The 18678-nt window shown below is 57.4% G+C and overlaps 2 protein-coding genes across 14 annotated transcripts; both read left to right on the forward strand.

The window, feature by feature from the left end:
• Positions 1-1195: 1195 nt before the first annotated feature.
• On the forward strand, positions 1196-12921 carry NLRX1 (NLR family member X1). 2 transcript variants are annotated; one of them, XM_044258014.1, is made up of 10 exons: positions 1196-1315; positions 3348-3475; positions 4032-4101; positions 4532-4620; positions 5156-5775; positions 6133-6954; positions 9768-10363; positions 10585-10671; positions 11395-11646; positions 12043-12921. In XM_044258014.1, the coding sequence occupies exons 2-10, from the start codon at positions 3406-3408 to the stop codon at positions 12362-12364; spliced, it is 2928 nt and encodes a 975-aa protein (XP_044113949.1). In that variant the 5' UTR covers positions 1196-1315; positions 3348-3405; the 3' UTR covers positions 12365-12921. The 2 variants fall into 2 exon arrangements, with proteins under 2 accessions (XP_044113949.1, XP_044113950.1); XM_044258015.1 differs by lacking the exon at positions 1196-1315 and adding an exon at positions 1627-1715.
• Positions 12922-13162: 241 nt separating this feature from the next.
• Positions 13163-17468, forward strand: PDZD3 (PDZ domain containing 3). Of its 12 annotated transcripts, none has more exons than XM_044258020.1 (11): positions 13163-13445; positions 13828-13861; positions 14020-14093; positions 14427-14635; positions 14910-15099; positions 15201-15337; positions 15588-15792; positions 15993-16189; positions 16287-16514; positions 16659-16859; positions 17101-17468. In XM_044258020.1, exons 1-11 carry the CDS (start codon positions 13430-13432, stop codon positions 17128-17130), a joined length of 1521 nt encoding a protein of 506 aa, XP_044113955.1. In that variant the 5' UTR covers positions 13163-13429; the 3' UTR covers positions 17131-17468. The 12 variants fall into 12 exon arrangements, with proteins under 12 accessions (XP_044113955.1, XP_044113961.1, XP_044113956.1 ...); XM_044258026.1 differs by having other exon boundaries at positions 13831-13861; positions 13953-14093; XM_044258021.1 differs by having other exon boundaries at positions 13164-13445; positions 13831-13861.
• The last annotated feature ends 1210 nt before the right edge of the window (positions 17469-18678 follow it).

The following is an 18678-nucleotide window of genomic DNA, read 5'->3' on the forward strand; positions in this document are numbered from 1 at the left end:
CAGTTTCCCCAAGGAGCAGGGAGCCCGATGCAGGACTTGATCCCCGGACTCCATCCCAGGATCCTGGGATTGTGACTTGAGCTGAAGGCAGATGCTTAACTCTAGCCACCCAGGAGCTGGGATCCACAGGGAACAGGACCAGGGTAGGAACTTCCTGGGCTGTCCCCCTGAGTCGTGCCTGCCCTCCGTGGCCCACCCCTTCCCAGACTTATTTAAGATCCAATTCAAATGTCACCTGCTCTTCCAGAATCAGTAGCTTCCTCTCCCAGCCTTTCCAAAGGCTTCCTTCCATCAGGCTCTGACCATCATTTGGCTGGAGGGAAGCTACGGTCTGGACCCTGCACGCCTTTCTTTCTTTTTTTTAAAAAAAAAAAAAGATTTTATTTATTTATTTGTCAGAGAGAGTGAGCACAGACAGAGTGGCAGGCAGAGGCCGAGGGAGAAGCAGGTTCCCAGCGAGCAAGGAGCCCAATATGGAACTGGATCCCAGGACACTAGGATCACGACCTGAGCTGAAGGCAGCCGCTTAACCAACTGAGCCACCCAGGCACCCCCTGCACACCTTTCTACTGGTAGCTCAGTAGGAACTCCTTGAATGAACACACCTTCAAGTGTAAACGAAATATCAACTCTGTCTTCAATCTGGATGGGGAGTAGAGATCACAAAGCCCTCTTCCCAGCCCTGCCCTGAGGAGCCTCTCTACAGCTTCCCCACTGCACACCTCTGTTCAGTGCACACTATACACCTATGTCTGCATGTGGGGCATGCCCTGGCTGTGGGCTGTGGGTGGCTGTTCTATGGGTGACGTGGGCCCTGGGTGTGCCCTGTGTGGAAGCAGAGGGATGAGGGTGAGGGCTCTGGGGACTAGGAAGCCCCAGGGCTAGGCCCTGACTAGGTGCTAGACAAGAAGAGCAGGTTGGGGTGGGAATTCTCCCTCAGCCCCATTTTTGCTCCTTTCTTGGTCAAAGTGACCAGAAGCCACACACACAAGTTTGGGGGTCTGAAGAGCGCCAGGTACGGAGGGAGGACCCAACAAGGCCTTGACTCAGATCTCTGCTAGGAGGTAGGCTGAGGGGGTTATGAGGCACTGCCGGAAGAGTGTCCTGGGGACCGGTAGGTGGCTCAGGAGGGGCGGGGTGAGGGGTGCCGAGGTAGGAGGACCCAGGCAGGGACTCTAGTTCCCGCCCTGCCATTTCCTCATTAGGTCAACCCCGGGCACCTCAGGTCATCCTGGGCACGTCAGGTCACCCCTGTACGCCGCAGCTCCTCCATCTGCACAATGGGCCGAGCAGCGAGCCCTGCCCGGGACGGGAGGTAACCGGCTGGCCCTGGCGCGGGGTCACCTGCGGAGGGCGCTGGGCGCGGCGGGGCCCGCCTGGATCGAGGGCTGCGGCCCCGGAGGGCGGGCGCGACTCGGGGACAGCCGGTGAAATCCCCGCCCCGGTCTCCGAGCCCTGCCTCCGCGGGTCGCCAGCGCGCAGGCTGTCCTCGCCGCTGCCCGCGGCGGGCGCTGGCTGTCAGCACCGGCCGGGCTCCGCGCAGGCGGGCGGGGCAGGCGGGACGCGCGGCGCCGGGGCCTCTGGGAGGAAGCGAGAGACGCCGGCAGCCGCGGGGGAAGGCCCAACCCGCTCCGCCGCCCCTCGCCCCCGACCGGGCCGCTGCTTCGGGCGCGCGTGCTGCGGGGAGTTCGCCCCCGGACCGGAGGACCGAACGGGTGCGCTGAGCGGTGGGCAGGCCGGCCGCCTCCCACCTTGGGCTCCGACGCCAGCGGGAACGGGGAGAGCTGTTTGGGACCCAGTCTGTGCGTGTGTGGAGGGGGAGGGGAGCTCTGGACCCCTGGGAGCACAGCCCCTGCACCCTTCCTGCGGCGCCCCTCCTTTCCTCTCTGGCCCGCTGAGCTCCGGTGACTTTGGAAATTGCCTTCACCACCGCCCCACCCGCTTGGCGAGTCCCATCTTTTTTTTTTTTTAAAGATTTTATTTATTTGACAGAGATCACAAGTAGGCAGAGAGGCAGAGAGAGAGAGAGAGAGAGAGAGAGAGAGGAGGAAGCAGGCTCCCGGCCGAGCAGAGAGCCCTTTGTGGGCCTCCATCCCAGATTGGGATCATGACCCCAGCCAAAGGCAGAGGCTTAAACCCACTGAGCCACCAGGAGCCCCGCGGCCAGTCCCATCTTGAGGCAGTGGCCAGGGAGCCGGTTTGATCCCACTGAGCTGGTTTTCCCAGCTTCCCGGGGCCCTCTCTTCACCTTTCTCCAACTTCTGGGACCTCTGCTTGGAGCCGCAGCCCCTCCACTGGTTGGTCCTACTGGCGGGTGGGCTCAGGACAGCCGATTTTCCTAGAGCCTGTCCTGCCCTTGAGGAGCCACTTCTCTGTGGAGACCAGGTGCCAAATAGCAGCACTCCGTGTAAGGGGCATCAGGAGAGACTTCCCGAGGGAGGGGGCCTTTGAGCAGGGTCTTAAAAGATTGTGTAGCATTCTGATAGGGGAGTAAGGCAGAGGCCCGGAAGGAGACAGAGGGTCCCCAGAAGTCCACAGAGGGCCTAAGGTAGCACAGGAGGGGCATAGGGACCATGCAGTAGGACCAGGCTGGCAAAGCACTGGGAGAAGGGATCAGTAGGACTGTTGCAGCTGCATGAAGGAGGGGAGAAAGGGTTTGAAGACCTAGAGCTCAGGTTGCTAGTATAAATGTGTGATTGGGAAGATAGGCGGTAAAGGAACAAAAAGGGGAGGCGGGTGAGGAGTATATGTGCAGAGCTTAAAGCATGGGCAGGATAGCCACGTGGACATGTCAAGTAGGAAGTTCATTCTTTCATTTATTTATTATTTATGCCAACCTCAAAGGCATCTGACATAAAAGTCACAGAGAAGATAAGATGATAAAATCATTAAAACTCAGCTAACAGGACCTGATAGCTGGGGGAAAAAAAACACAGAGGAGAGTGGATAATTGTTACTTGAAAATGTAGGTTCAGAAAAGCCGTTGAAAATGAACACAGGACTCATCTGAGCTTGCTGGCCGCCAAGCAAAAAAAAAGGACACCTAAATAAAGCAGCAGGGCACCGGGGCTGGGACTCGGGAGCAAGGCAGCTGTGGAGGCTCAGCGGGAGACGCAGAGGTGGTAGGAGATAAAATGGCATCCGGAAAGTGGGGGATATAGGAGAGGGAGTCAGTCCGAAGGCCAGCCAGGCCAGGGTACTGGCACTGCTGACATTTAAGAAAAGGCCAATGCTCCCTGAGGAGGAAGACCTTTCTGCAGCCTCACAGGGAGGTAGGGGTGGGAAGGGGTGTGTGTGTGTGTGTGTGTGTGTGTGTGTATGGTCCCTTCACACAAGTCTTCTTGCAGAGGAACAGGACAGAAGGTGGCCTGCTAATTGCCCTGAGCTCTGACCTTCCTCCCTACCATGAGGTGGGGCCGCTATTTGCCCAGGGCCTCGTGGGGCTCTGGTCTGGGAGGAGCGCTCCAGTCTGCAGGTGAGCTGGAAGCAGGGGTTTCTGTTTCTGCCTCTCCTTTCAGAGTCCAGATGGTGTCTTCAAGAGAGCAGGGATCCAGACACCAGGTGTTCTGGCCCTAGCTCTGCCATTCACATGCTGCTGGCCTTGGGCAAGTCACCTCACCTGCCTGAGGTTCACTTTTTCCTCATCCTAAACTAAGGGAGTCAAGCTAGATGATCTTAAGGGTCCCCGTAGCTACATGAAGTCTAGGATCACTTGTCTGATCTCATTTTGCATTCAACAAATATTTATTAAGTGCATGCTATGTGCCAGACCTTGTGCTAACTTCTAAGTATGTAATTATAAATAAAAACAGATGTGGTTCCTGCTCTCGTGGAGGGGGGTAGGGCAGAAATGAATGTTAATCAAATAATCACACGAGATATAAAATTGCACAGTAACTGCTACAAAGGGGCAGTACATGATGCGATGAGAACAAGTGACAGGAGATGTGATGTAGATGTGAAGTCTGTGTCGGTGGGGAAATGTGGGTGGGATCTGAATATTCTTTCTTTCTTTCCCTTTCTCTGTATAGATGAACGAATCCCCTTCCTGATCCACTGGAGTTGGCCCCTTAAAGGGAAGCTGCCCCTTGGGCTCCCTAGGTGAGGCCTCGGGACACATCTGGGCGCAGCCTGGGAAGGGTCAGGACTTGGAGAGAACTTGACTCCCACCCCCCGGGGTGAGGTTGGTTTTCTGGGAGTGAGGAGGGTACAGAGTCAGCTTCCAGGCCTCAGAGGAAGTTGGTTTACTTTATCTACAGTGTAAGTGACACTGGGCAGCCAGAGGGAGGATCTGCGGGGTGGGGGAAATGGGTGGATCCTGGCAGTGGCCAGCCTGAGTTCCAGGGGGCAAGACCTCAGTCCCCGGGAAGAGTATGAGAGTCAGACAAGGCTCTCAACTTGGTTGTCCAGAGTAACGCCTAGATCTCAGAAAGCTAGAAGTCCAGCAATTCAGATGGACCTGGGCTTTGAGCCTGTCCAGAGGCTGAGCCTCGGAGCCAAGCCCCAGCTCATTCCTTCTCCTTGCTCTTAGTGCCTTTGTACATCACCGTGGAAGCTCAACAGGCAGTAGTCCTACGTCCAGAAGCCGTGGAAAGTTGTTCCAGGGCATCTCTGCATCGGGTAAAGGGACTCACTGCTCATTTGGCCTGAGGGAAGGAACTGGCTGGGATCCCAGGGGCAGGGGATGGGGAGGTTGGGAGTTGGGTCTGGAGGGAGAAGAATGCAGAAAGAAGAAGGCATAGAGGATCCACTGCCATCATCCATCAGTGGGCAAACCCTCCCCTGTCGCCCCATTGTCCACCCATCCATGTCTCCCTTCCTGCAACACTTGTGCAGTGCACACCCACACGCTTGCCATGCACAAAGCACTGGGAGGGGTACATCATCCTGACTCTCAACAAACTGGGTCTAAAAGGCAAGTGGAGATTGCACACATAACCACATAACCGTTCAACCCAGGTTTGGTGTTACTGGTCTCTTGGCTTGCTCCTTTCTGCCATGGGGGCTTCCAAACTTCCTGGGAGAGTCCTATATACACAGCCCCATCCTGGGTCTCTGTGTCCTGGTGCTGCATCTTGCTCTGTGGCTGGACCAGACTTAAGCTCCTGCCCTTCCTGCCCTTTTCCTTGACCCATTCCCCTTGCCTCCCATCCAGAAGCCGTTGAGTGCCACCGCCGGAATCTGGCTGAGTGGTTCAGCCGGCTGCCCAGAGAAGAGCGCCAGTTTGGCCCAACATTTGCACTGGACACAGTCCACGTAGACCCTGTGATCCGTGAGAGCACCCCAGATGAGCTGCTTCGCCCGCCGGCACAGCTGGCGCTGGAGCACCAACACCCCACCGCTGGGCTCCCCCCACTGTCCCTGTCCCAGCTCTTTGACCCCGATGCCTGTGGGCGCCGGGTGCAGACAGTGGTGCTGTACGGGACAGTGGGCACAGGGAAGAGCACGCTGGTGCGCAAGATGGTCCTGGACTGGTGTTACGGGCGCTTGCCGGCCTTTGAGCTGCTTGTCCCCTTCTCCTGCGAGGACCTGTCCTCCCTGGGCTCTGCCCCAGCCTCTTTGTGCCAACTTGTGGCTCAGCGCTACACGTCCCTGAAGGAGATCCTGCCTCTGATGGCTGCTGCTGGGTCCCGCCTGCTTTTTGTCCTGCACGGCCTGGAGCGGCTCAACCTTGACTTCCGGTTAGCGGGGACAGGGCTTTGCAGCAACCCCGAGAAGCCAGAGGCGCCAGCTGCCATCATTGTCAACCTGCTGCGCAAATACATGCTGCCCGAGGTGAGTATCCTCACCGCCCACCCTGTCGCCGCTGCCCCTGACCTGTCCCCTAAGGACTTTGGTGTCCGCAGCCCACGTGTTTACTGGTGTGGGAGCACTGGCTCTCCATCAGTTCAGACCTGCCCCGCCACATCCCGGCTGTGTGTCTTTGAGCAAGTCCCTAACTTCCCTGAGCTTGTTTCCTTCCCTCCTGGAGCTGTCCCGATCAGATTAGATCCCGGGGTCCCAGCTGGGGCTCAGTCATAGAATTACGATGCTCACCCTCATCCTCGGACACTCAGTCTGCGGGGGCTTTCCGAGGAGTGAGGCAGTCAGGACGCGGAGGTCCTTCCTAACCCTCAACCGGGTGTTCCCCAGGCCAGCATTCTGGTGACTACCCGGCCCTCTGCCGTGGGCCGAATCCCCAGCAAATACGTGGGCCGCTATGGCGAGATCTGTGGCTTCTCCGACACCAACCTGCAAAAGCTCTACTTCCAGCTCCGCCTCAACCAGCCGGACTGTGGGACGGGCGCCGGGGGCGCAGGGATCTCGGCCACACTGGCTCAGCGGGACAGTCTGGTGGAGATGCTGTCCCGCAACCTGGAGGGGCACCACCAGATCGCCGCCGCCTGCTTCCTACCCTCCTACTGCTGGCTGGTGTGTGCCACCTTGCACTTCCTGCATGCCCCCACGCCGCCCGGGCAGACCCTCACCAGCATTTACACCAGCTTCCTGCGTCTCAACTTCAGCGGGGAGACGCTGGACAGCACTGACCCCTCCAACCTGTCCCTCATGGCCTACGCTGCCCGGACCATGGGCAAGTTGGCCTACGAGGGGGTGTCCTCCCGCAAGACCTACTTCTCTGAAGACGACGTTCGCGGCTGCCTGGAAGCCGGCCTCAAGACGGAGGAAGAGTTCCAGCTGCTGCATGTCTTCCGCCGGGATGCCCTGCGGTTTTTCCTGGCTCCATGCGTGGAGCCAGGGCACCAGGGCACCTTTGTGTTCACTGTGCCCGCCATGCAGGAGTACCTGGCCGCCCTCTACATCGTGCTGGGCTTGCGGAAGACGACCTTTCAGCGGGTGGGCAAGGAGGCGGCCGAGCTCGTGGGCCGTGTAGGGGAGGACGTCAGTCTGGTCCTGGGCATCGTGGCCAAGCTTCTGCCCCTGCGAGCCCTGCCTCTGCTCTTCAACCTGCTCAAGGTAACAGCCCAAGCACGTCAGGCTGTCTGCGCCCCCGTATTCCCCCTTCACCCCTTACTCCCCTCCCAGGAGGCGACTGCTACTTCCTGCATAGCTGTCTTCCGGACCCTAGTTTCAGATTTAGGCAATCTGGCTTTTCATGGGGTTGAGACAAAAGGGAGGGAGAGAGAGAAACCACAGGCTGAGCAGAGCTTGGAGGTGGGAGGAGGATGCAAGGCCTTTCCACACAGTCCTGTGACCCTAATGACGATTGTCTTTTTGTGTTTCTTCTCCTTGTCTTTGTCGGCGGGAGGCCGTGGTTGCTACAGTCTGGGGTCTCTGCTCTGCTTTGCGGGCCCCAGAAACTCTACTGTATCTTTTCCCCCAGAGGTAGTTGGACTCTGGGAATGATGACTCATCCTAACAAAATCACCAGAGACAAGTTTATAAAGCAGATGCCATTTTATTCATTTATACCGGGAGGATAAATGGTATTGATAATTGGCTTAGGATAGTGCAGGCCTGCTCCAGGATCCCAATTACAAGCCCGGGGACTGTGTTCTGAACAGGAGGATGCACTAGGCTTTTGAGGGGAGGAAGGAGACACCCTCCAGTAATGTCTCTCAGTGCCTCGTAAATGAAATATTGTGATTCCTTTTTAGATAAAGACACTGAGGCTCACAGGGGCTAAGTAATTTGTCCAAGGTCACTCAGATAGTAAAAGAGCTAGGATCTGAGTCCAGATCCTAGTTTTGTGATTTTGAACCCTGTGCTCTCTCAGCCAAACCTGCTAATATATTATGGATATTGCTGTTCAGCTTCCATGCCTTGCTAGGTAACCCTGGTCCTCTCTAGGAATGTTTCGGTAGCTCGTCTTGAGGCAGCAGAGCCCTGGTCAGTGCTGGCAAAATTTTAACAAGTTTTCCTTTTTTTTTTTTTAAAGATTTTATTTATTCATTTGACAGAGAGAGATCACAAGTAAGCAGAGAGGCAGGCAGAGAGAGAGGAAGGGAAGCAGGCTCCCAGCCGAGCAGAGAGCCCGATGCGGGACTCGATCCCAGGATCCTGAGATCGTGACCTGAGCCGAAGGCAGCGGCTTAACCCACTGAGCCACCCAGGCGCCCCACAAGTTTTCCTTTTTTATAGGCAACAAAGCAGAGGGTTAGGATCAGGGATTCAGTAATCCAGCCATGTGGATTCAAATGCAGGCTCTGCCACTTCCTAGCTATGTGATCTTGGACAACTTATTTAACCTCTCTTTGCCTCCAAGTCCTTATCTGTTAAATGGGGATAATGCAACGTATATCATGGGCCTAATATGAGGGTTAAATGTGTTCATCCTCAGGACCTGGCACATAGGAAGTTTCTATTTCAATGTTTGTTAAACCTCAAAAACAGGCTCAGGCAGCCTACCCCTTCTGCCACCATTGCCTCAGATGGGGGCCATGGCCGTTGCTAAGGCCAGCCTACCCCTTTGAGGACGGGCTTGCATGCTCTGGATCACGGTGAGAGGCTGTGGTCTCCTGACAGGGTTTACCCTATGGTTAGCACCACAGCTCCAGGCCCTCTGGGAGGGAGCGCTGCCTAGCAGAGGACTAGTCCCATCTGTTTCTTCAGCCCTATTGAATCCCCCTCACCACGTGACATTTCCTCATCTTGTCACCAGGTGACTGTTGAGAGAGAAGCACTTGAATCTCCATGGCAGGAACCTCACCTGTAAAATGTGAAGAACAAAACAAAACAAAAAACAAAACCCAAAACCAGTCAGTCATTAGAGAAGAGACCACAAAACAGCCTCGAGGCTCCTTGCCAGAGGTCTGGGCCCCTTCTTGCTTTTCAGCCCCAACCCAAGGCCGGGAGCTGATGTCCCAAACCCAAACATGAATTTCTCCAACAAGTATTTGAGCCCTTGCTGTGTGCCAGGCACTGTGTTAGAGTCTGAGGAAGAAACAGTGAAGAGAACTCTGGGTTTCTGCCCTTTCTGGTCCTCCAGTAAGAACACAAACAGGTCACCATAACCATGTAATTTAAAGGTGTGCTAAGGGCCTGGAGAGACAAATTCTAGTGTTGTGAAGGTGTGTAAGTGGGGAGCTGGTTTGGTGGTGGTGGGGGGAGAGGGGAAGACCTCTCTACAGGAAGGGCACTTACTCTGATCCCTGGAGGACTGATTGATCCCCTACTCCTGGGAGAAGAATTGGGGGGGACAACACCCCAGGAAGAGTACAGCTTTGAAGGAAGAGAACTGTGGTCCTGTCGGAAAAAAAAAAATCCTAATAATGAGAAAAGCTGAAAGCACAGAAGCAGAGTGCATGAGTGTGAGAGGTCCGTAGAAGGAGACAGTGGGGCTGGCAGGGCCAGATCCTGCAGGGCCTGGAGGGAGCAGGAGAGAAGCCAGTTATCATGGCTGGGGTGACTGCGGTGGTGCAGAGGGTGGGCGTGTCTTCACAGCATCTAGCCTGGTACGGAACAAAAGGCATGGCAGATGCTAATTCCTCCCTACCACTGGGCTTGCCAATGTATGGAGCGTTTGGGGAAAAAGAATTTCCTAAGGGCCTGAGGGTAGGACGAGGGTATGACGCAAGTGTTGAGAGGGGAGTCTGGAAAGGTCCATTTGGGGCCAAATCATGACCCGTTTTCTAGTCCACATGGGCAGTGGGGAGCCACAGCAGATGCTATGGGGGTGGAGGGGGCGTCATGTGACCAGACAAATGGTACTGCGGGTTTGAGAGGGATGGCGAGGCTGGAGCGGGGAGGGAGAGCTGCCCCTTGGGCTGAGCTTCGAAGGCTGAGCGGGAGGCGCGAGGCTACAGCACCTTCCCTGTGTGCTCTCCCAGGTGGTGCCGCGAGTGTTTGGGCGCGTGGTTGGTAAGAGCCGCGAGGCCGTGGCCCAGGCCATGGTGCTGGAGATGTTCCGAGAGGAGGACTACTACAATGATGACGTCCTGGACCAGATGGGTGCCAGTATCCTGGGCGTGGAGGGCCCGCGGCGGCACCCGGACGAGCCTCCCGAGGACGAGGTCTTCGAGCTCTTCCCCATGTTCATGGGGGGGCTCCTCTCCGCACAAAACCGGGCCGTGCTGGCTCAGCTCGGCTGCCCCATCAAGACCCTGGATGCCCTGGAGAACGCCCAGGCCATCAAGAAGAAGCTGGGTAAGCTGGGCCGGCAGGTGCTGCCCCCGTCCGAGCTCCTTGACCATCTCTTCTTCCACTACGAGTTCCAGAATCAGCGCTTCTCCGCCGAGGTGCTCAGCTCCCTCCGTCAGCTCAACCTGGCGGGGGTGCGCATGACGCCTGTCAAGTGCACGGTGGTGGCGGCCGTCCTGGGCAGCGGGAGGCATGCGCTGGATGAGGTGAACTTGGCCTCCTGTCAGCTCGACCCCGCCGGGCTGCACACGCTCATGCCTGTCTTCCTGCGTGCTCGGAAGCTGGGGTGAGGACCCCCGAAGGCTGGAGAGGGTTGCGGGTGAAGAGGCTGGAAGAAAAGGTGCTAATGAGGCCAGAGGTGGGGAGGAAGGAGCAAAAGGTGGGATGAAGAAGTCCCGTATGTGTGGAGGTGATGAGCAGTAGGAGGGAGGGCACCGTGGGTGGGCCGGCTCCATGCTGAGCTCCTTCCTTGCTTCTCCCCTCCCCTCCGGCCACCTCCTGTTCCAGCTTGCAGCTCAACAGCCTGGGCCCCGAAGCCTGCAGTGCCCTCCGGGACCTGCTGCTGCATGACCAGTGCCAAATTACCACCCTGCGGTAAGTGTTTCGGGAGCAGAGCCGGAGGGAGGTTCCCCCCCATCCTGGTGGCAGGCTGAGGTCAAGGGTGAGCTCATGCCTGCCACTGGTCCACCCATGCTGTGGTAGAGGAGGTGGGAGCCTAGACCCTGGCCTGCCCCCCCTCCCCAGGTCCAGTGCAAACAGCAGGGTAGATGAACGATGCTTCCAGGAATAAGTGCTCAGAAACCCAGTGCCGGTGGGGGGTGGGATAATACCCAGGCTGGTTGCCTGGTAACAGTGCCACGGATGCCCTCCCAGAATGTTCCCTGTTGCCTCGAAAGGATGACCCTAATGCTGGGTGCTCAGTAGATGCTTCCAAAGTGCTGGCTGATTTACTAGGAGCCCAGAAGCCTGGTTAGAGGAATTCCTAGGTTAGAGGAAGGGGAGGTGAATGAGGAGAGGGAGGGCCCTGGGGCAGGGGCCTCTTCGTGGGAGGTAAGAAAAGGAGGAAGAGGAGGAATAGTAACCATGAAGAGTGGGGAGTCAAGGGAGGAGGAGAAGCCGGCTCCCACCCCGCTCTCCCACCCCTGCAGTGTGCCATACCCCCTGCTTCTTCCTTCCCTTCCCCCATCCCCCACATTTCTTTGTGTCCGGGCTCCCCTCCACCCCAGGCTGTGTGTGCTTTGGGTCCAAGTCCCGAGGCAAGTCCTGTGGCAAGCCCTGCCACAGGCCCTCATCTCCTTGGGGTGCATGTGGCTGTAGGCTGTCCAACAACCCGCTGACGGCGGCTGGTGTGGCCCAGCTGGTGGAGGGGCTGGCGGGGAACAGCTCGCTGACGCACCTGTCCCTGTTGCACACGGGCCTCGGGGACGAGGGCCTGCAGCTGCTGGCCGCCCAGCTGGACCGGAATCGACAGCTACAGGAGCTGAACGTGGCCTACAACGGCGCTGGCGACAGGGCGGCCCTGGCCCTGGCACAAGCCGCCCGGGACCACCCTTCCTTGGAGCTGTTGCAGTAAGTCTGGCCTACACCCTGGCCAGGAGCTCCTGGTCTCCACTGGTTTTTTCCTGTGGTAGGGCTTGTCCTCTTTCCTTGCCTTCTAACGATTGTGGACCAGCTTCTGAACCAACCTGCCCGTCTGTGATTGGCCCTTACCCTGCCCTGGTCCCCTACTACTGTTTCTCTTAGGATCCTGGTGGCCCCGTCTTACTGTCCCTGGTCCTGCTGAATTCAGATGTCATCCCTGCCCCCTGTTGGCCACCAACCCCATGTCTGGCTCACTGCAGACACCTGCCCCATTAAGTTCCATAGCCAGGGGATGAATTATGAGAATTCTCTGCTCTGCCCGGTACCCTCTCTCCTCTGTCTCAGAGCTCCGCTGAGCGGTATCTTCTCTTCTCTCTCTTCCAGCCTCTACTTCAATGAGTTGAGCTCAGAGGGCCGCCAGGCCCTGCGGGACTTGGGTGGCACTGTTAAAGGGGGTGCTCGGGTCGTGGTGTCGCTGACAGAGGGGACAGCAGTGTCCGAGTACTGGTCAGTGATCCTAAGTGAAGTCCAGCGGAACCTCAACAGCTGGGATCGGGGCCGCGTCCGCCGCCACCTTGACCTTCTACTTCGTGATCTGGAAGACAGCCGAGGGGCCACCCTTAACCCCTGGCGCAAGGCCCAGCTGCTGCGAGTGGAGGGTGAGGTCAGGGTCCTCCTGGAGCAGCTGGGAGGCTCTGGAACCTGAAGCAGGGGCAGCAGTCACCTAGCAGTGTGACCCCTGGCCCCAAGATCCTTCCCTCTGTGGCCTCCTGGTTTGCATTACTACTTCCAGAAAGACTCCTTTGGGGCTGGAGGTAAAGGGAGGGGCACACCTGTGGCAGCTGCTGTCCTGGGGCAAGTCCATCCGTGGCTTCCAGGTCTGGAATTTCCAGGGTGATGGAACAGGCCTCTTCATTCAAGAGGAAGACTGAGAAAGATTTCAAGCCGACAGTTGCCCTGGCGCACTACCAACCTTGCCTCTCTGCTCTCGGGAGCGTCTGACTGTGACACCAGGGGGCGCACTTCTTAAATCGCGTTTGCCAAAGGTGCAGCCTTCCAGCTGTCGGAGGGCAGGTCCTTTCTGCCTTGCTGCTTGTTGAGGACGCCCAAGATTCCCCCTGCCCAAGATTCCCCCTGCCACTTTCCAATCGTGTTGGTGCCTTCTCCCCTTCACACCTCCTTCCTCACCACCCTACCTGTGCTCAGGTGCTCCAAGGTCCCTGTGCAGTGCCTTGCTTCCATTAAAAAGCTTTGTCTTCCATCTATTGTGGCCTCCTCCTTGCCTGGTGCTTTCAGGAAAGGGTACTGTGTTTGGTCGTTCTGGTAAACTACTGACCACATTCTGTTACGGGTTGTTCTCGGGCACTAGGTTCAGAGGCAGTGAGTGCTGAGGCGGGGGGTGGGGGGGGCATGAACAAAATCCTGGGGGGTGGCGGGAGGCCATGCTGGGCCTTAGGACCCCTATCACCTTTTTCAACATACTTATCCCAGGCTCGGAATTACAGTGACCAGCAAGCCATCTGCCTTTGTCTACCCAGAGCAGAAGCTGGGACAGCAGCAGAGTCTCCGGAGGAAGTCCGGGGCCCAGGAATGGGGGCAGGAGGAACACACAGACTTCCCCAGAGGATAAGACTGTCCTCCCGTTAACCATTACCCTGCTGCTTCTAAGGCAGTGTCTTTAAGGAGGCGGGACGTGGCAGGGTTGGTGGGAGGGTCAGCTGGTTTTGATGAACCTTGTCCCTACCCTGAGCGCTGGGTCGCTGGTCCAACTATGGAGGCAGCTACAGGTAGGAGGCCAGGAGAAATCCTCCAGTGGGGGCTTTAGGACAGTGAGAGGGCAGGGTGGGAGGTAGAGGCTTCGGGGACCAGAGTGTACTTGATGTTGTGACTTGGAGACCTAAGGCAAATAGACTCAAGTTAGGAGAGAAGAGGTGAGTGGAGAGGTCTGCCTTCCTGGTCCACGCCCTGTCCTGCTATGTTCAGATTTCTGTGCCAGGGACTAGGAGGAGAAGGGAAGGGAGAAGAAGGGAAGATTTTTCTGGAGCAGAATGGAGGGAGCAAGCCCTGAGTGTGGGGGTTCCCCTGAGTCCTTTTAGTTAATGACCCTGGAAGAGGAGTCGGGGTGGGGAGAGAATGCAGCCCTCTTCCACTCATCCCTTCTTTGCACAGCAGGTCTCCGGGACACAGCCTCCTTAACAGCTCGGTAAGTGCCGTGCAGTGCTGGGAAGGGTTGGGGCTGGGAGCAGAGGGACTCCAAGGTGGGGAGGCTCTTCAGCTGCCATTCGCCCCTCAAGTAGAGGCTGGGACCAGAGTCCAGATGTCATCAGCTCGCTCCTACCTGCATCCCTCGCCTCCTTGCAGGAAGTTTGAGTTTAACCCAAAGTGGGGCATTGATAATCCTGTCCTCTCTCTGGCTGAAGACTTCGACCCCTCCGGTAACCCCCTTGCCCTGGACAATCATTCCCTTTCCCCAGAGATACCACAGCTCCTCACGCCTTCTATCTCCTTGGTAACCACTCCACTCTGCCTCCCTCTGATAACAGCCTTGGTGGGGAGTAACTGCGTGGAGGTAGGAGGGGGTTGGCTGCTTTCTTCTGTCCAAGCCACTCTGCCCACGTGGTATTTAGCCTCACCGTCCAGCACCTAACTGGGTAGAAGCCTGCCCGGTGCCCTATCACAAGGGCAGGGTTGGCCAGGTCAAGGTGACCTGTACTTGGGCTGTATCCCCTTCCCTCCCCCTCTTCTGTTACCTTCCCCCTCCCCCTCAGATCTCCAGCGCCTGCAGAGGCCTCGTTTCTGTCTGCTGAGCAAAGAGGAAGGCGGGAGTTTTGGCTTCCACCTGCAGGAGCTGGGCAGGGCTGGGCCTGTGGTGTGCAGGGTGGACCCAGGCACCTCTGCCCAGTACCAGGGCCTACAGGAAGGGGACCGGATCCTGGGGGTGAATGACCGAGTCGTGGAATGTGAAGACTACGCTGTGGTGAGGTTGGGCGCCGGGGGTCTCCCTGTGGAATCCAAGGACGCTCCACAGCACCTTGGGGAGAGAGGAGCCAGGGGAGCCCCTCCCTGGTTATAGGCGAGCGGTACCCAAGCCTCTGCCTCCCCCGCCTCCCGGGATCTGCGGCTGTCCAGGTGGGGATGGTTGAGTGAAGGTATCCACACAGCTTCATCGGGGGAAGTAAAATGTAGGCTCTGAGGAGGGGTCGTTGGCAGGAGGGGCGGGCCCCACCTCATGCCACGCCCTCTCGGTTTAGGTGGTTCGCTGCATCCGGGCTAGCGGGCCCCGCGTGCTGCTGACCGTCTTGGCGCAGCACGTGCATGATGTCGCTCGAGCTCAGCAGGGGAACAGCGCCCGCCTCTGTCCTCCTCTCGGCCCTGGGGTCCGGCCCCGACTGTGCCACGTAGTGAAAGACGAGGGTGGTTTTGGCTTCAGTGTCTCCTACAGTGAGCTTAGGGGCTCGGGAGGGAGGTCAGGAGGGGGATTTCAGCCCTGTTCTGGGCAGACAGCAGACTGAAACTTGCTTTTTTTTTTTTTTGGCTTGCAGGCCATCAGGATCCTTTCTGGCTGGTGCTGAGCACTGGAGGAGCAGCTGAGCGGGCAGGGGTGCCCCCTGGGGCCCGGCTGCTGGAAGTGAACGGGGTCAGCGTGGAGAAGTTCACTTATCACCAGCTCAGCAGGAAGGTATGGCTGTATGTTTCCCCATTCATCCTCACCCACCTGGGCCCCAGAGCCTTGCCTTAGGCAGCCGATTCCTCCCCCCTGCACCTCATCTGAATTTGACCTTCTGCCTCCTGCCACCCTTCCCTTGACAATTGGTCCTAGGCTCTGCTCTCCCCCACCTTGCTGCCTTCCTCCTGGGGCTGTGAGGAGGGCTTGCCTCTACCCTCCCCACCCAGGTGCTTGACGCTGATGCCCCACTGGGTCCCCACAGCTTTGGCAGAGTGGAGACCAAGTGACCCTGCTGGTGGCAGGGCCAGAGGTGGAGGAACGGTGTCGCCAGCTGGGAATGCCCCTGGCTGCACCCCTGGCAGAGGGCTGGGCACTGCCCACCAGGCCCCGCCGTCTGCACCTAAAGAAAGGGTCCCAGGGCTTTGGGTTCCTGCTTCGTGAGGAGAAAGGTCTTGATGGTCGCCCTGGTGAGTGGGAGCCCCAGAGATGGGTCGGGAGGGTGTGGCTTGGGGGTGGGCAAGCACGACATGGTGCACAGAAAACCCCAGCCCTGAGCCTCCGCCCTCCTCCTCCTGTGTACACTCTGGATCAGTTCCTCCGTGTGCCCACAGTGGCCTGGGGTGGTGCCGGGGCTGGGGGAGGAGCGATGAGGATGTTTATGTCCCAGGACAGTTCCTGTGGGAGGTGGACCCAGGACTGCCAGCTGAGAAAGCCGGGATGCAGGCTGGGGACCGGCTGGTGGCTGTGGCTGGGGAAAGTGTGGAGGGGCTGGGCCATGAGGAGACGGTGGCCAGGATCCGGGCGCAGGGCTCCTGTGTCTCCCTCATTGTTGTCGACCCTAAAGCTGACCGCTTCTTCAGCATGGTGAGAGTGCGGGGCAGGGGCTGGAGTGCGGGCAGGAATGGAGCAGGGCTCAGGCAGAGGGAGAAGCTACAGGTCTGTTTTATCCGCCTCCTTCCAGGTTCGCTTATCCCCACTTCTCTTCTTGGAGAGCACAGAGGCTCCTGCCTCCCCGCAGGAAACCTGCTCGGCCTCTCTGGTTGAAACCAAGGACCTACCAGTTGAAGACACAGCCATGCCTCTTGTCCCAGGCGGCTCCCGCCAGTGCTCCCTATACCCTGCGCCCGGCGGTGGCTATGGCTTCCGACTTAGCTGTGTGGCCAGTGAGCCTCGAATCTTCATCTCCCAGGTGACTTATGCCCCATGGACCTTGGGTCTTTCCAGTCATTTGCCTCCTGATGAGCCTTCATCTGCTTCCCTCCTGAGGTCTTAGAACAATCCAGCAACTTTTCCATGGTATCCCATGTTCTGTGACCCTTCTCTTTGCCACCAGGTGACACTAGGAGGCTCAGCTGCCCAGGCAGGGCTGCAAATGGGAGACGTGATTCTGGAGGTGAACGGGTATCCCATGGGTGGAGAGAATGACCTGGAAAAGCTTCAGCAGCTGGCTGTGGCTGAGCCACCGCTCCACCTGAAGCTGGCAGCGAGGTCTTGCCAGGGCTCGGAAGCCTGCAATCCCCCCGGGTATGGAGAGGTAAGGTAGAAGAGACAGAGGGACTGCAGGCAGTTAGAGAAGGATAGAGGGAGTCAGAGAAAGGAACCACAGGGTGAAGCAGTGTGGGACATGCAGGTTGGGACGTTAGGCCATGATAGGTGAGGACAGAAGGACCCATGGAACTCGCTGCCATTCCTGGGCACCACAAGGCAGGTGGGCGCAGGGAAAATGTTTACTCTTCTCATCCTTGAATAACCTTCTCTCTTCTCTCTCTGCTCAGGACTGGGCTCCGGGGTCAGAGCTGCTATAGTCCTCTCCTGCTTGGCACAGACCTGCCCAGTGGCCTTCCTGTCTTCACTCTCCTGCTTGTGATGGTAGGAGCTGAGAAGCTCTCTTTAAGCCAGAAGGGACAGCTCTAGGATTCTGGGCACCTCCAATCGCAGGACTGCGCTGGGTCTCTCTCCTTTCCCTTGGGCCCACCTCCCAGAAGAAGGTGTGTCCAGAGGTCTTAGCCAGCCCCACTAGGGGGCGGTCTGCCCTCTGGTTCCACAGGAAGTCCTATGGGAGCTTTGGGAGTTGTGTCCCACAGATGGAGTTCTGCCTGAAACAAGTGGTGTGATTTATAATAAATTATTCTCTTTCCCGGCACAGACCTCCTAAAGCCCTTGGAATTTCCTAACTAGTAAGAGTGATCGTCTTTGACTCATAACAAGCCCTTTTCTTTTCTTTTTTAAAGATTTTATTTATTTATTTGACAGAGAAAGATCACAAGTAGGCAGAGAGGCAGGCAGAGAGAGGAAGGAAAGCAGGCTCCCTGCTGAGCAGAGAACCCGATGCGGGATCACAAGTAGGCAGAGAGGCAGGCAGAGAGAGGAAGGAAAGCAGGCTCCCTGCTGAGCAGAGAACCCGATGCGGGACTCAATCCCAGGACCCTGAGATCATGACCTGAGCCGAAGGCAGTGGCTTAACCCACTGAGCCACCCAGGCGCCCATAACAAGCTCTTTTCAACCAAACTTAACTTTGTTAAGGAAGTGACTTTTGGAAAACACCTAAGGATGGGAGGCTGGTTGCCAGGGAAATCAACCACGTGATTAGATGGCTGGAACTTTCAGCCTACCCTACCCCCACGCCCCGGGGGCCTCCGGGGAGAGGGGAGGTGCTGGAGGTGGAATGAATCACCGTCCACCAATGGTGTCATGGACCATGACTCCATAGTAAATAAAGCCTCCATGAAAAACCAAAAAGATGAAACCAAACAGAGATGCTGGGAGGGCGGCACCCCCAAAGAGGACACAGGCTTCCATGCTCGTGCCTTGCCCCCAGCAAACCTGCCACCTGGCTCTTCCTGAGTTGTGTCCTTCATAATAAACTTGGAAGCTAGTGAGTAAACCATTTCTCTGGGTTCTGTGAGTCACGCTAGCAAGATGATGGAACCTGAGGAGGGGGTCGTGGGAACCTCTGTTTTTCCACGAATGGGTCAGAAGCCCAGGAGATGAGCTGGACTTGACACAGGCTTTTGAAGTGGGGACAGTCTTGTGGGACTGAGCCCAAGGCCTGTGGGATCGGATGCTCTCTTCACATCGGTAATGCCAGAATGGAATTAAATTGTAAGATACCCAGCTGGTGTCCACAGAGCTGTTAGAGAATTGCTTGGTGACCCCTTCCACGTGACTGGAACTTAAGTAGTAATGAGTGTTATAAAATAGAGGAGGGACACAGAGTTTCCTTTTATGAGGCTGTGAAGCTGACTAGGATTGTTCCAGATGGAACTTACCCCAGGCATAACTCTTGGACTCTCGCATATATTGCAAGAATTTGAAGGGCAGCTACACCTTCTCTCTGAGGCACCTTAGGATT

Source organism: Neovison vison, chromosome 7, assembly GCF_020171115.1.
Source record: "Neovison vison isolate M4711 chromosome 7, ASM_NN_V1, whole genome shotgun sequence".
Classification (NCBI taxonomy): Eukaryota; Metazoa; Chordata; class Mammalia; order Carnivora; family Mustelidae; genus Neogale; species Neogale vison.

What these genes read in the sequence shown, in the direction of transcription:
- NLRX1 (XM_044258014.1), top strand. Translation starts at nt 3,406, where the DNA reads ATGAGGTGGGGCCGCTATTTGCCCAGGGCCTCGTGGGGCTCTGGTCTG. An exon ending in CTGCCCCTTGGGCTCCCTAG is followed by an intron (nt 4,102 to 4,531) that starts GTGAGGCCTCGG and finishes CCTTGCTCTTAG; the next exon opens with TGCCTTTGTACATCACCGTG. An exon ending in CTGCGTGCTCGGAAGCTGGG is followed by an intron (nt 10,364 to 10,584) that starts GTGAGGACCCCC and finishes CTCCTGTTCCAG; the next exon opens with CTTGCAGCTCAACAGCCTGG.
- PDZD3 (XM_044258017.1), top strand. Translation starts at nt 13,758, where the DNA reads ATGACCCTGGAAGAGGAGTCGGGGTGGGGAGAGAATGCAGCCCTCTTC. An exon ending in TGAAGACTTCGACCCCTCCG is followed by an intron (nt 14,094 to 14,426) that starts GTAACCCCCTTG and finishes CCTCCCCCTCAG; the next exon opens with ATCTCCAGCGCCTGCAGAGG. An exon ending in ATCACCAGCTCAGCAGGAAG is followed by an intron (nt 15,338 to 15,587) that starts GTATGGCTGTAT and finishes GGGTCCCCACAG; the next exon opens with CTTTGGCAGAGTGGAGACCA.